The following is a 16,543-nucleotide window of genomic DNA, read 5'->3' as shown; positions in this document are numbered from 1 at the left end:
TTATGGGGAGAGGGGACAATTTAACCAAATGAGACCCATTATTAGAAAATTATCCTTGAATACACATTTAGATGGACACAGATCCTAAAACTGTTTGATGAGAAAATCAAAATAGCAGGCTATCCCCCGAGTCTCTTAACATCATCCTATAGTGGCATATTTCACTTGTGTTTTAATAAATAAAGCTTGTCTAAAGATCAGAAAAGTAAAGCAGCCACACTGGCCAGCCTTCTAGAAGACCAGGCCGCAATAACACACACCTTTCATCCCAGTAGCCACACTAGTTTGCCATAGAAACCGCGCATGCCTTTAATCCCAGCACTGGAGAGGATTATAAAGCGGGAGGAGACAGCTCTCAGTCACAGTCTCATTCTGAGATTCCTGGAGGCAGGATCACCATTTCGAACCAAGGTGGAGGTAAGAGCCAGTAACTGTTTTGCTTTTCGGATCTTCTGGTTGAATCCCAATTTCTCTCTCTGAGTTTTTATTAGTCGTACTTCATCATCCCTAAAAGAGAAGAAAGTGACTTCTCCCTGACCTGCCCCATGAGCTCCACAGACAGTCACAGGCCAGGATGCTGCTCTTGCTCAAATGACTGAGAGCTGCAACCTTCCAGGGAAACGCTGGGACGTCAGGAAGTGGCCTGGCCCACACTAGGCTCACCCAGCACTTGTTGGATCCAGCTTATCCTATAATCAACCTGAATAAAAATAAAAAAAAATAAAAATGAAACACCAGAGAGAGATTAACCAAAGAATAATTATTCTTATTTGAGAGTAACAGGGGACGTTACCACTCGAACCCACAGAGCACAGTACACCGTCTGTGCACAGAGTCTGAGGCGAGGCAAGAATAATTCCTGGCCACAGTGATTGATAAGAAGTGTAGCATCAATCGAGTGTTGAGCAGAGGGCTCCTGGGCAGGCAACCTTCTTAAAGGGCTCTTTGTGTCAGCTTTAGCAGCATCTACATATGCCTGTGACACTTATTCTGGGACAACTGTCTGTAAGAATCCTTCCCTAATAACCTGTCAGCTCCATTGACATTTTATGAATATGTCTATAAGGACCTCCTCTTTAATCCTGACATAGGTTCACCAGCCTGCTCTCTGAAGCTGGAGTCCCACCTCCAGGCCATTTTTCCACCAGTCCGCCCTCAATAATTTTCAGACCCTTTGTTTCTTATTCTTCAAACTCACCCTTCCCCTTGAAACATTCCCAGGGCACCACTGTATACAGTAGTTTCTGCTGCCTCTTAGCACTGATAGGAAGCGTTTGCCCATGACTAGAAGATATTCCAGATTTTATAAACATACAAAAATAGTCTTTAATTTTATGTATTCTCTCTCTCTCTCTCTCTCTCTCTCTCTCTCTCTCTCTCTCTCTCACACACACACACACACACACACACACCTTGAACCCAAGGACGAAGACAATGCCTTTTCTTTTCTCTGTTGCTTAAACATAACTTTATTGATAAAGCACAACTTTTAGATGAACAAATTTAAATCAATACAAAAGTATAGCTCATTTATGACATATAGTTACCTCACTGTCAGTTTGGGCAACCAATAAAAATATCTCCACCTAGGTAAGCAAGTTGAATTCATATATGCTTTCTTTGTGTAAGTTCTAATGTGTATTTGGCATATTTAAGATGGCTCAGTCTAAAGCCAACATCAACGGCTCTTGATAATCTGTGATGCTCACTCTCCCTAAATAGCAGCTCAGAGAATCTCTTTGCCACGCAAGCACAATGAAAATCGGAGACGTTACAAAGCACATTGTCCCCACGTGCAGACTGAAGAAACATTACATCAGCAGGGCTTGGGGCACACGACCAATCACAGTTTGGTTAGCACTTTGAGAACTTTCACTTTGACCACCAGATCCTTATGATTGGCTAATGCTCTGATTTTCTTAACACAAACTCCAGACTCCTTGAATAAAAAAAATAGCGAGCTCCTGCTGAATTCTTTCCGTGAGGATGCAAGCCCTTCGCTTTTTATGTTGTCATTTATATTCTCAAAAAGGGTAAGGATGTTAAGAAGAATCTCTCTATCCCATTCCTTGTTAAAGAGGGAAATCAATTCTGACGGTACTTTACAACTGACCAGCTCTCTTGTCATGGCTGGATTTTCAGTAAAGTTTATAATTAGTTTCATAGTCTGTATCTTGGTGAAGTGATTTCCCAGGAATAACAAGGCAAAAAAGTCTGGGAAAGAATAGGAAAGCAAGTGCTGGTAATGATTGGTCACAGTCATGTTGGTCAGCAGTCTTAGTCCAGCCATCTGCACGGCTGAGTCCAGGCGACAGATCATGGTGTCATCGCACACTTGACTGATGTAAGTCTTAATCTTGCCCTGATTTTCGGAATTAACACTCAAGTTATTAAGGGCATTGTAAGTCTTTTCCCTAATAATGGGGTCTCTTGTTTTTATCAGTTTTGCGATAATTGGGACCCCACCCAATTCACGTATGGCATTTTGATTAAATGAATATGCTGCATTGTTACCCAGTGTGACCAAGGCCACCTCCTGAGTAAAAGGGTCATTCGTTCTCTCCAAGATGTTAAGGACCTTTTGAAGGTCAGGAGCACTCAGAATATCATCAATTTTATAGGGAAAGTTGAACTTGCCCCTGCGTACAGGCCACGTTGTGGCTGGAGTCTTGGTGCTCTTACTTCGATTCTTTTTCTTCGGTTTTCCACTTGCCCTGCTTCTAGCCCTAGAGCCACCCCTGCCAGGGTGGCAACCTCCACCCCTGCCTCCTGGGCAGGGTAAACTCGATGTCAGGGTCCTTCTCCCATAGATATTACTAAACTTGATCCCTCTGCCTGCCTTTGCACTTGCCTGTTCCTTCAGGATCTTGAAAAGGGCCTTAGCCTTAGCTTCTAGGCCACCTCCACCCTGGGATTCTGGCTGTGCTTCCTTCTTTACATCTGGACCATTCTCAGGTCCCACATCTACATCAACCTTGGCCTTTGAGCCATCCTGAGGTTTGCCTCCTGCCCCCACCCCAACATTAGTCTTAACTCCTTTCTCAGTGTTGCCCCCAATTTCCAGTTTGTCACTACAAGACTCTTCCACCTCTTCCTCCTCCTCTCCCTCCTCTTCATCATCCCACAGTTTCTCATTCTCGTCTTTTCCCCAGGTCAGTCTGTATACACAGTAGCAGGCACCAGCCCCAATGACCATGCCCGCAGCCACACATCCAGCTTCCCGGGTGCGGCCCATGGTACAGCTGGGGTGAATTCCTTAACCTGGATATAAAGCTGGCTTGCTCTGGTCCGCAATATTCCCAGGTCAGGGGTAAAGTCTTCCGATTTTGTAGGTACGAGAAGCTACAACAGCAGATACAGTGAGACCTGGAGGGAAAGAAGATTTCAGACTTGTGATTTATCCAATTGTGCCTTTGTACATAAGTAGACTGGATCACTTGCCTGCAAACATACCAACATACAGAGATAATGGCTGGCATTGGGGACTTGGTATCTTTTTCATTATTACTTTCCTTTATCTGGAAGCAACTTTGGGAGTTTTCCAGACACCCAGATTCTCCAATCTTATGTTTTTCTACCCATCCCAAGAATGCTAAATTGAATAAATTGATATGTTGTTTATGATCTTTACCCTTCTGGATGTCCTGAGTCAGGGTCACCCTCACAAATACTACCAGAGATCCCAGTAGTCCCTTCCTTCTTTCCAGCTTCTTGCAGATCTGTAAGCAAAAGAATACAGAGGTCTGACCTGAGAATTCAAGAACCAGATAAATCACACCGAACACAGGATATATATTCATCTTCCAGGCCCTTGCCCTTCGCTGCAGTCCTTCTTAACCTCTATTACCTTCCTCAGTGCACAGGAATGTGGCATTATCTCCTTTCTCCCCTTCAGTGGATGATCAATCTCCTGCCCCCTCCCTACTACTCTGCCACTTCTTCCAAAGATGACAACATGCACCCTGCCTTGTAAAGAAATGGACAGCAGTACCTAGAAATCAGAGAGACTGTAAGTACATCCACACTTGCTTCTGCCACCCCAACGATCTTAAAGACAGCCTCTCACTCGATTGGATGATTATATATCGCTTTCCACCGCTCTGCGAGATTTCTTTCCTCCCTCATCTCAGTTTCTAAGTTCACCAAACTTAAGCACTAACAAACTGGGTGCCTATTAGACCAACACCAAGGACACTGTACCACACAGTATTTTATAATAATGTCTTCCCCATCTGCAACCCAGCACTCTACAGTTATTCCCACCTAACCATCTCCTCAGCTTCTTATCTGCAAAATGCTTCCCTTGGTAAGCTCAGGACTAAAGTAAAGAGATGCAGGGAAAGTCTAAATCCACTTGAGTTCATTGTCATCATTATCGTCTATCCCAGTAGCCCTCCCCCCCCTGCACCCCAAACAATGTCATCACGTTTCCTCTGACCTACTTGATTCTGGAAATCGTTCCTGCCTCCCTGCTTCTCGTTCGGACTGGTCTTCAGGAACAAGATCCAACAGATACAGGCCCCTAAGCAGAGACAGAACACAAAACTTAGACCGTCTAAATGCCAGCGTTCCCAAATCTGGGACCTGGTTGATCAGACAGCTTTCACGTTTTTATTTCTCACCCTACTCCCAGTTCTCTGGACTCCTCTGACACCACCTTGGCTCTATACTACTACATCCTGGCATTCCTTTATGCGGTGGTCGGCCATTTTCCCAGCAAAAACCACACCCCTTTGGGAAGCGCAGGGCTGGAGGCGGGCCCAGCGAGTAAGGAAAACTCGAGCTGTGGAAGATGACAGATCTCTTATGTTCTCCCCAACCCAACCCACCCCCAAAGATAGGCATTTTTTTCTGTAGGACTATGAGAACTGTTCTTTTTCCTGAGGCGGGGACATGGGAGGACAGACACATCGATTGCTAGAGTCAATAATGATCCCAAGCTATGATAAAGCTCTAAGCCATCACCCTTTTACAGTCCCTGGGCAATCTCAGCTTTAGACTGACATGCAGAAATTCGATGTCGATTATCCCTTAGCTCCTAAAGGTACTGCACTCTACTTAATAACAGAGAATAACAGTCTTCACTGCTTCTAAATTCTGTCTTCGTGGATGGATCCATGCACCAATCCATAATAGTTGCCCTTCCAGATTCAGAACATTCCAAAGACCGCCCCCCCCCCAGCCCCAAACCCTAATCTGGGGTCTCCCCTGAAATCTCTCCCTCCAATGTCCACCGTTTTTTGTTTGGGGTATTTGGTTTTTTGTTCTAAGAGGGTCCGAAGACATTGCAAGTGCGTGAAGAAAGCAGACTGAGTGGCTAGCATCTCTGTCAACAGCTACCCACAAGAGAGCGATCCCAGACATCCCTCATCGGCAACACAGACCTGTTGGGGTCCAGGCAACTTCTCCTGCTTCCGCAGCACGCCTGCCCGCTCAGCAGTAACACAGAGAGAGCAAACACCAAACGTAGACCAGAATTAGAACGATGTCTGCACACGTCGGCTTCTGCTCACGTGAAGGTTACGTCACCAGTGAGATCCCGACACCAACTACACTCCCACCAACACTGCGACAGGAGGCAGCATTTCCCCTTCTTTCCCCGCCACACCAGGTCCTGCTATTCATTTCCTCTTTGTTTTGTTCCCAAACTAGGAGCTTCTTTTGTGGTTAGAATTTGCCTTTCTATGGTTAACACAGAGGCTACATTGGCCTTTTCTTCCTCTTCTAGGAATAATCCTGGCTTTTCTTTATTACTGCCTCAAACGCTTTTTCCATCATCCCTCCCCCTTTCAGCTGGGCAAGCCTAACGTTTCCCTGGGCACTCCTATACCAAACAGGATTTCAGAAAAGGAGACAGGGAGTAGAATTATGTTTCTTAACATTTCTGCCCACTTGTTAAAAATCAGCTTTACTTTTACACTGAGGATATAAAATTATGTTTTTCATTTGTGTGAAGAAAAATTGAAGTAAAAGAGGAGAACCCAGGGGACCTAACTAATTGCAATATATATGCAGTTATCACACAAACATTTTCTACTGATTGCAGACAAATAGTTGCTTTCAAAATACACTAATTTGTTTTTAAAATTAAAAACTAGAATGTTTTGAATGGCTTATGAATATTCTAAGAAGAGATGGCTAGTTGTCTGAATTGACCCATTTTATACAAACTGCTCCATTTTTTTTCTACTATTGCCTCAACTTGCAATTTGGTAAAATAAAAGCAACATAATCAATCCTAACTTACTTAATTAAAGTAAAATATGTATTTAAGTACCCAACATCTTTACTGCTTGCTACAAGAAAGGTTTGATGGCGCTAAACACCTGCCCCTGGATTAGATTGCAGTCTACTGAAGCTGAGACAGCTGAGAGTGAGAGAGGATGGGGGGGATCCCATTCTCCCTGCCTTACCCAGTGAGGAATGTGCTACCTCCTACATTCCAGAGCCTCTCATTCCCTGCATTCGAGCAGCTGTTTGTTGCTCAGTCCAAACACACACACACATACCCATGCATACACGCATGGGTAACTACAATAATATATGCCACCTTTATTCAGATAACACACTTAAGTAAATATATCTGGCTCCTTCAATACCTTTTTCCCCAAATTCCCAATAAGTATCTACGCATTGCACAGGAGATCTTACTATTTTTGCCTCCCTCTCTGCCCTTATTCATGGTGCTCCTGGTCCTGCTGCTATCAGTACCTGAGAACAGCTTGCTAGGCCTCTCTGGCCTCCTGAAGTCCCAGAGATCCTGGAAGAACCTAAGCTTATTTCAGGGTCACTGCCAACAAGTTCACAGTCACATTGATGACTGCTTGGCCAAATGTATTCCCAGGCCTACTGCCAGCACTGACCACACTTAACCTAGAGCAGGCAGTTTCATCTGGACAACTGTTACCTGAAGTTGTGTTGAGACTCTGTGTTGTTCATTTAACAGGGAAAAGAATCAGAGCTTTTACCAGACACTTACAGAATTACAGACAACTGGAAAACCCCTAAACCCAACCACTCAGAAAAATATAGATACATATCTCCTCATAGACTTGCTGATCCTATGTACACTAATTTCCTTTAAATCTGTGCAAAAGTGTAATACTATAGAGACATTCCTAGTTCTTTCCTTGTGCAAATAGAAGGAATTAAACGACCTACAGAAAGGAAGTTGATGCGGCACTTCCAATAAACCTGCATTTTAATTTGAGAAGTGACATCTTTTTAAAATGGAGCCTTTCTGTAACACATTTATATCAAGAAAACATAAGGAACTCAAACAATTCAGAAATAGGGGAAAATAAAATAGATAATCCAACTGTTTAAATAAACAAAGAATCTGAACAGACATTTTTACTTAAAAAAGATTGAAATATCCAACAGATTATATGGAAAAATGCTCAGTAACAAGCTGAGACATCACCTCATTTTAAGTATGAATTGCTCTTCTCCAAAAGAGAAAAACTACTGGGAAGGATGTTGAGAATTTGAACCCCGGTACAGTACTCTGCTGAGGAATAGAAAATAGTGTAATAATTATGGAAATCAGTAAGAAGTTGTTTCCAACAGTCAAAAAATGTAATTAATTATTGTCTTAGTTATGTTTCTATTGTGATAAAACACTGACTAAAAAATATATAAGAAAAAGCAGTCAGCAAAGTCATTGTATGTTATTTAAAAGCAAACAAAAAAGAACACTTACTAACTTCCAACTTGAGGAAGAAAGTGTTTTTCCATGTTCAAATTTTCAGGTATTTGAGGAAAGCTAAGATAGGAGCTCAAGACAGGAACTTAGAGGCAAGAACTAGCTGAAGCAGAGAACATGGAGGAGTGCTACCTTCTAGTTTGCTCTCCATGGTGGGTTGGATCCTCCCACATCAATCAGTAATCAAGAAAATATCCCCACAGACATTTCTCAGTTGAGCTCCCCTCTTCACAAATATTTCTAGATGTGTGTCAAGTGGACAAAAACAACTAACTAGCACACATGTGCTCATATATACATGCACACACACGTGTGCGCACACACACACAGATATACAAGGGAGAGAGAGAGAGATTGCAAAGAGATAAAGATATGTCTGCCTGCACTCTGATGTTCATTGGAGCATCATTCACATTAGCCACAATATAGAAACAACTACCAGATGAATGAGAAAAGAAAATGTAGAATACACAGCATGATAGCAGGGTATTCAGCCTTAGAAAAAGAAGGGAACTTGCCATATGTGATGATATGGATAGCTCTTAGAAAGATAATGTTAGGTAAAACAAGCTGACAGAAGGACGAATAGTGTGGGATCCCACTTCTAGGCAGGATCTAAAACAGTCAAACTCATAGATTCCGAGAGGTTGTCAAGGGCTCGTCAGAAGGGAAAAATAGGGAATTGTTCTTAAATAGGTAAAATGCTTCAGTTACACGACATGAATAAGTTTTAGAGATCTACTTAACAACATTGTGCCTAAAATGAACAGAACTGAAAATTATGAACAATACATCATGGATAATGGCTTCTTCACTAAAACTGTGAAAAGCTGACCAAAAGACTCACAGTCAAAGGAAAAACACCTTTGTCGCATTTAGCCAAATAAATGTGAATTTTATATATCACAAGTTAAAATAGAATGACTAACGTGGATTTTGCAATTTTCTCACAATTTTTATTTTCTCTTTAGCTGATTAGCTACTAGTCCAAATTGCTGTTTTCTGCTGCATTCCCAGGAACTATTATTTGTACATTTCAATGTTATACTATTTAGCAAAGTTTCCTGTTATATATTCTTATTGAATCATAATATTTTAAAATATAAAATAACTTTTTGTACTATTTAATTCATTTTGCTTAGTTTATTTAAAATTAATTTTAATAATCCTATTTAAATTCTCATGCTTTTGATCTTTTCCCATTTCATTTTCAGTCTTTCTATGTCTATTTTTATGTGTCTTGTAAAGCATAGTTTAGTTTTTTATAAAATCAAACTGAAAGTACTCTAGTTGGGGGATTCAGCCATCCATATTAATTATAATTGCATATTTGAGGCCTTATCCCTGACATCTTATGTTGTGTTTTCTATTTTGTGTAATTTTTTGTTGTTGCATCTTATGGGGTCTTCCTGATATGTGCCTTTCCCTTTCGCCACTGAAAGCTTCTATACTACAGAATAATTTTATTGGTAGTTACAATCATTCATATATATATGTATATATATATTAGTAAAAGTGTATATATGCTTGTAATATTATATTTAATATGATATTATATACATACATACATACATACACATAATTTTTTGGTTTTCCAAGATAGGGTTTCTCTGTATAGCTTTCACTATCCTGGAACTTTATCTGTAGACCAGGCTAGCCTCAAACTCACAAAGATCACTCTGCTTTTGTCTCCTGAATGATGGTATTAAAATCATGCACCATCACTTCCCAGCAACAATTATATTTTCATCAAGAACGTAAGCATATTTCTCCCAATATCACAATTTAATCACTATCAACAACTACCCTAACCTCCAACAAGATATGATTTTTAAAGATTTGTTGTTATTATTTTTAAACATATTTTCTCCCAATATCACAGTTTAATCATTATCAACAACTACCCTAACTTCCAGTAAGATATGATTTTTAAAGATTTGTTATTGTTATTATTATTATTATTATCATTATTATTATTATTATTATTACTGTTGGAGGTAACACATGTGTATATGACTACAGGTGCCCTCAGAGGTCAGAAGTCTCTGATATCCCTGGAGCTAGAGTTACAAATAATTGTCAGTGGCCACAAATGGGTTCTGGGAACTGAACTCAGGTACCTGCAAGAGCAGTAGTTGCTCTTGATTGCCGAGCCATTTCTTCAGTTCAAGATATGTCTTTTAATATGCTTTTGATTGTATCCTAATTCCAATTCCAAATTTGTTTGTATCATTTTGAGTATAGAGGCATAATAATATCATTATATTATTGTAGTACATCATTATAATTTTAGAAGTTCTTTCTCAACAATTATATCAAGCTTCATAGACTATTTCTGTACTGGCTAGTTTTGTGTGTCTACTTGACACAAATTAGAATCATCAGAGAGGAAGGAGCCTCAACTGAAAAAATGCCTCCCTGAGATTCAGCTCTCAGGCAGTTTCTCAATTAGTAATCAATGAGCAAGGGCCTAGCCCATCGTGGGTGGTGCCATCCCTGGGCATATGGTCCTAGGTTCTGTAAGAAAGAATGAAGAGAAAGTAGCAAGAAGGATAAATAACACTGTGGATGTTTGAAGAAGCCATAGGAAGGAAATTTTATTAGGCATATTTGTAGATGCTCTTTTAATATATTTCTACACTCTGAAAATTTTGTTGAAATACAATTCTCCTTCACTTTCCTTCTCTAAAGCGTGAAACATATATAACATACCTCAGGAACACTTGCCCATCCATATTTATTGCTTCATTGATTGATACAAGTAGTCAAAGGAACCAGTCTTCTTGACCATCAACAGATGAATTAATAAATAAAATGTAATACATGTACATGGTGTGGGAAGTTCTTCTGTCTATGTGTTGCTTTTATTGGTTAATGAATAAAAAAGTTGGCTTGGACTGTGATAGGTTAGAGTAGATCTAGGTGGGGAAAACTAAACTGAATGCTGGGAGAAAGAAGGCAGAGTCAGAGATGCCATGTAGACCCACCTGAGACAGACGCCAGGGACAGAACTTTACCCGGTAAGCCACAGCCATGTGGCAATACACAGATTAATGGAGATAGGTTAATGCAGGATGTAAGAGCTAGCCAATAAGAAGCTAGAGCTAAGGGCTGGAGAGATGGGTCAGTGATTAAGAGCATTGCCTCATCTTCCAAAGGTCCTGAGTTCAATTCCCAGCAACCACATGGTGGCTCACAACCATCTGTAATGAGGTCTGGTGCCCTCTTCTGGCCTGTAGGCATACACACAGACAGAATATTGTATACATAATAAATAAATAAACAAATAAATATATTTTTAAAAAAGAAGAAGCTAGAGCTAATAGGCCAAGCAATGATGTAAATAATATAGTTTATGTGTGGTTATTTCAAGGCCGAGCAGCCAGGAGCAAACAAGTAGCCTCCTAAAACATGTACACAATGAAATTTTATGTGACCTTACAAAATGAAATCATGATATTTACAAGTAAGTGGATGGAAATGGAAACTACATTAGTCAAAGAAATCAAGATTCAAAAAAAACTACCATATTTACTTTTATATGAAGAACTGAGATTTCAAAGTGTGTGGGGGGAGGTGATGTTAGGGGATCAGGAAGAGGATGAAGGAGTCGTGAAGGAAATGGGAAACAGAGAGGGTAATGGAATACATGTGACAAGAAAGGAGAAAAGAGGGTTTTCTAGAGGCAAGAAGGGAACCAGACAGACAGGAACAGGGAGAAAGGGGAAGGCTGGAGGGAGGGAAACAGGTAAGAACCAAGTACAATGATATATATGTGTGAAGATGTTGTGATGACACCCAGTGCTTTATATACTTAGCTGAAAAACAATTTAAAAGAAGTGAAAGAGACACAATTTTGACCTTACAACTAACAAAATTTTAATTATGCCCTATTCATATGATTTAAGTAACAATATTGTTTTATCATCAAGTAATTAAAATAATAAAGAATTTCAAAAAAGTAAACTCAAAAACACATCATTGAAATGAATATATTCAGAGCTACAAGTAGGAGCCCACATTCAATTTGGGAGTGAAGAATATTATGCTAGGAAGGATCAAGTGTTACTAGAATTGCTTCTCTTTAAGGAACTAGGAAACCAGGATTAAGCATAGTAGCACTCGCCTTTAATCTCACCACTTAGGAGGGAGAAGCAGACCTATCTCTGTGAATTCAAGGTCAGCCTGATCTTCATAGGGAGTTCCTACATACTGAGACTCTGTTTCCAAAAGAAGACAAAGAGAAAAAAAAGAGAGAGAAGGAGGGAGGGAAGAAGGATGGGGGAGGGAGGGAAGGAGGAAGGAAGGAAGGAAGGGAGGGAGGAAGGAAGGAAGGAAATTGGAAACCTTAATATCACGTTTATAGAGGGTCATAGATATTAGTGCCACCATCAAAGATGTGATGAATAAGTAGTGATTCCCTCACATTCCCATTTAGCTTACTTATATGAGTCTTTCCCTTCTACCAGCCAGCTCCCAAATAATGACACAGAGACTTCTTATTAATTATGAAAGCTTGGCCTATAGCTTAGACTTGTTCCTAACTAGCTCTTATAACTTAAATTAACCTGTTTATATTAATCTATGTGTTATCATGTGGCATTACCTCTCTTTCGTCTTGTATCTCCTGCTTTCTGTCTGTGTCTCCTGGTATTTCCTATGTGCCTAGATTTCCCCCCTCTTCTTTTCTCTCCCTGGAAATCTACCTAGACCTCCTGCCTAGCTACTGGTGGTTAAGCTTTTTGTTATACCAACCACAATGGAAACATCTTCAGACAGTGTGCAAATGTCCCACAACACTTAGCCTATTTGGCCTATGCAGAAAACAAATCTTGGAAAATGACAGCAGACTGTCCTAAAGTAGACTAAGTGACGACTGCAAATGCAGCTGCTGCTTCAGGTTTGCTCGAATTGATTGAGGACATTAACTCATCCCTTGGAAACTTGTATGCAGCTATTCATCTAGAAAATGCTATTTTTTTCAAAAGTTTGAAAAGACTACCAGAAATAGTCTTTCATCTGCCAAAGAACAGAACTACACCTTAACTAACTGTTTCAGAGCTAGGTCAGCTCGGCCGTTTTGTTTCCTAATTTTATCTGCAAGGGCCTTGGCCTCCTTTCTCTTCCAAATCTTACAGCACTGCTCCATCATGTTGATGACATTGGGCAGATCAAACAAAGTGAGGGAGAAATGGCAATGACTCGAGACTTAATTGAAAAGGCACTTGCTTTGTTTGCTTGGGACTTAGTTAGGGTTACTATTGCTATGATGAAACACCATGGCCAAAAGCAACTTGAGGAGGAAAAGGTTAATGTGGCTGACACTTCGCCATCACTGTTCATCACTGAAGGAAGTCAGGATGGGAACTCAAATAGGCAGGAATCGGGAGGTAGGAACTGATGCAGAGGCCATGGAAGGATGCTGCTTACTGGCTTGCTCCACATGGCTTGCTCAGCCTCCCTTCTTATAGAACTAAAGGTGACATCACCCATCATGGGCTGAGCCCTTTCCCAACAATTACTAATTTTAAAAATTGTCCTACAGTCGGGCAGCGGTGGCGCACGCCTTTAATCCCAGCACTCGGGATGCAGAGGCAGGCGGATCTCTGAGTTCGAGGCCAGCCTGGTCTACAAGAGCTAGCTCCAGGACAGGCTCTAGAAACTACAGGGAAACCCTGCCTCAAAAAACCAAAAAAAAATTGTCCTACAGCTGGATCTTATGGCGACCTTTTCTCAGTTGGGGCCCTTCCTTTCAGATTACTCTAACTTGTGTCAAGTGGACCTAAACAATTCAGCACAGTTTATTTATTGTTTGTTTTTGAGACAGAATCTCTCTATATAGCCCTGGCTGTCCTGGAACTTGCTATTGTAGACCAGGCTAGCCTCAAATTCAAACAGATCTGCCAGCCTCTTCCTCTTGAATACTGCAATTAGTCCTCTCAAGCAACCAACCCAGCTATCTTAATTTAGAAACATGGAAATAAAGGCTTACTTTTCTTAAGAAAAAAAAGAAGAAATGGCATTTTCATGTTGAGGACTGAATAACGAATTCAAGAGCTTTCAAATGTTCTAGCGATCCAGTGACCATATGAAAGTGTCTCCTTTAAGGTGGATAATACGTGATGAACATGGCCACTCCCACAACTGAAAAAGAGCCACAGCATCCAACGTTTTAACTTCTTATTTTTGAGGTAGCATATTCTTCATATGCATGTGTTACTGTGTCACATTACCTGAATAACCCTAAAAGGCTATCAGTGTTGAGTGAGGGCCCACAAAAGAAAGATGGACAACAGATCCACACCGTCAGGCAAGCTACTCTGGTACCTGAAATCTACAATCCAGCAGGTCAAGTCGTGCTCCAAATTTTCAGTGCAGATATAAGGTTTGGGTTTTGGCTTGGTTTGGTTTTTGTTTTGTGGGTGTTTTGTTGTTGTTGTTGCTGCTGCTGCTGCTGCTGCTGTGATGTATTATAGACACACAACAGTCCAAACTCATGCAGCTTTGGGAAAGAACCCTGTGACCTTCTGCAGATGGCAACTTTTCTTTAAAGAAATGGATTCTGACTTGTCAGTGGACCTTAATGGAAACTGAATATCAAATCACAGAACACCAAGTTACAATGTAACCTGAATTGCCCATTGTGAACTGAATGTTGTATGACCTAGTATGCTGCATCAAAATAGGGCTCCAACATGCCCATAAAGTAAAAGTTATATGAGAAGGTTGGTCAAATGTTCATGGTTCTCGCTTCTAGTAAATTCATTACATTATCTTTCCTAGCCTGTAACTGGCCTCATGGAGATTTCCCTACAATTGACTGACTGAGGAAGAATAAAGTCTTGTCTAGGTTACAAATGGGTGTGCATCATCTTCAAGTATCCCCCCCCATAGGTGTAAGACATTATGATCCTGTGATGGTTAGGGTTCATTGTCAGCTTGACAGAATCTAGACTCACTTGGAAAGGCATCTCAATGAGGGTTTGTCTGGATCTAGTTGTCCAGTGTGCATGTCTGTGTGTGTGTGTTGGGGGGGGGGGTATCTTGATTATGTTAATTGAAGTGAGAAGACCTGCCTACTGTGGGTAGTAACATTCCCTAATCACAGGGTTTCTGAACTGAATAAAAAAGAGAAAGCTAGCTCAACACTGATCTCCATTATTAATCCATTGTTCTGGAGTCTTAACTGTGAATGTGATGTTGGCAGTTCTCTCACGTTCCTGCTGCTGTCGCATCTTTGACACGATGGACTGCCACTTGGAACTGCGATCCAAATAAAGCCTTTCTCCCATGAGCTGCTTTTGTCAGAGCATTCCTTTTTTGTTGTTTTTGTTTTTTAATATTTTTTTATTTATTATGTATACAATGTTCTGTCTGTGTGTATGCCTGAGGGCCAGAAGAGGGCACCAGACCCCATTACAGATGGTTGTGAGCCACCATGTGGTTGCTGGGAATTGAACTCAGGACCTTTGGAAGAGCAGGCAATGCTCTTAACCTCTGAGCCATCTCTCCAGCCCTGTCAGAGCATTTCTATCACTGCAACAGTAAAGGAAAATTAGACAGCTCCATTCTCGAACAATCTCTGAGGGGAGTTATGAAGTTAAGTTGTAGGTAGAACTTAAGCAGTGCTTGTGGTTGTTTCTTTTTCTCAGAAAGAAAATGACGGCCAATACAAGCTATTACCAGTGCTCTCTGGTACCCTCTAGAATTTGACAATAATACATTATTGCTGAAGATACCACATGTTTGAGTCATAGAACATGGAGAAATCAGTCTGGTACTCAACTAAAGGCTTCATTGCTGCTCATTAGCTTCATAGTGCTCGTAGGTGCCATGATCACTATGGGGAGGGGGAAAGCAATTATCAGTCACACTCAGATGTGACTCCTGTGGCCTGAAATAATGACTGACCCTACACACAATATCCCCATTATTGTAATAGGGGCATGAACGTTAGTGGAAGTTAACTAATCACTTTCTGATGAATCTAAGGTTTGCTCCGTGAAATGAAACCCATTCCCGGCATTAACGGAGCAAGAACTTTTGGCTAGATAGGTCATACCACAGGAAAGAACTTAATATTGCGATTCTGCTAACTGATATACTATTAAAACAACTCCTAATTACTTACTGCTATGCATATAGATTAGAACATCTCTCATCTTCATCAGAGAAACTTCTTGCAGTAAATGGCAACTAACATTAAGTCGTCAACATGCCAAGAATTAGAGACTGTGCCATGCTCAGTCCTAAATGGGACATCTATGTAATACTCCTTACCCTAAGGCTCAGGATCATTGAGGAAGAGGGGGTAGAAAGATTATAAAAGCCAGAGGTGTTGAATAACTGCAACAGAACAGTACTTTCAGGCTATAACAAGACACTGTACATGTAAACTCATAACTACGGGGATAACATGTGAAAGGCCTATACAAGCTCAAGGAAGACAGATGCCAGCATGAGGGTAGTGTGACCATGAAATCTCACCACTGCCCGTGGAGCTATTAGCATTTGATAGCTGCTGAGTGGAGGAGAGTCACTTTTCTCCAATGTGAGCAAGGCCCCCAATTCTTCCAATCAATTTAGCAATACAAATTGTACTTGATAGGTTTGAAAAAGAAGAAAACCTGAAGTTGGGTAGATAGGGAAGTAAGGGTGAAGAGGGTGGATCTGGAAAGAGCTGGGCAAGTGGGGGTGACTATTATCAAGATATGATTATGACATTCTCCAAGTATTAATAAAAATATTTAAATAAGTAATGAAATTTTTTAAAAGAGAGAAAAGGAAAATGGCCATGTGATATATTGTGTTACAATTTATGTGTTTCCATCGATTTTG

At 40.7% G+C, this 16,543-nt stretch overlaps 1 protein-coding gene across 3 annotated transcripts; it reads right to left on the bottom strand.

The window, feature by feature from the left end:
* Positions 1–1,840: 1,840 nt before the first annotated feature.
* On the bottom strand, positions 1,841–5,517 carry Armcx1 (armadillo repeat containing X-linked 1). Of its 3 annotated transcripts, none has more exons than XM_038316888.1 (4): positions 5,385–5,517; positions 4,439–4,522; positions 3,632–3,719; positions 1,841–3,366 (listed from the first exon to the last, which is right to left on the bottom strand). In XM_038316888.1, exon 4 carries the CDS (start codon positions 3,233–3,235, stop codon positions 1,844–1,846), a length of 1,392 nt encoding a protein of 463 aa, XP_038172816.1. In that variant the 5' UTR covers positions 3,236–3,366; positions 3,632–3,719; positions 4,439–4,522; positions 5,385–5,517; the 3' UTR covers positions 1,841–1,843. The 3 variants fall into 3 exon arrangements, with proteins under 3 accessions (XP_038172816.1, XP_038172815.1, XP_038172818.1); XM_038316887.1 differs by having other exon boundaries at positions 4,443–4,522; XM_038316890.1 differs by lacking the exon at positions 5,385–5,517 and adding an exon at positions 4,623–4,707 and having other exon boundaries at positions 4,443–4,522.
* Positions 5,518–16,543: the final 11,026 nt, after the last annotated feature.

Source organism: Arvicola amphibius, chromosome X (assembly GCF_903992535.2).
Source record: "Arvicola amphibius chromosome X, mArvAmp1.2, whole genome shotgun sequence".
In the NCBI taxonomy this organism is placed as follows: Eukaryota; Metazoa; Chordata; class Mammalia; order Rodentia; family Cricetidae; genus Arvicola; species Arvicola amphibius.
This window is presented reverse-complemented; position numbering and strand designations above follow the sequence as displayed.

Excerpts from the sequence above, each read along its gene's own strand:
- Armcx1 (XM_038316888.1), bottom strand. The coding sequence starts at position 3,235 with ATGGGCCGCACCCGGGAAGCTGGATGTGTGGCTGCGGGCATGGTCATT.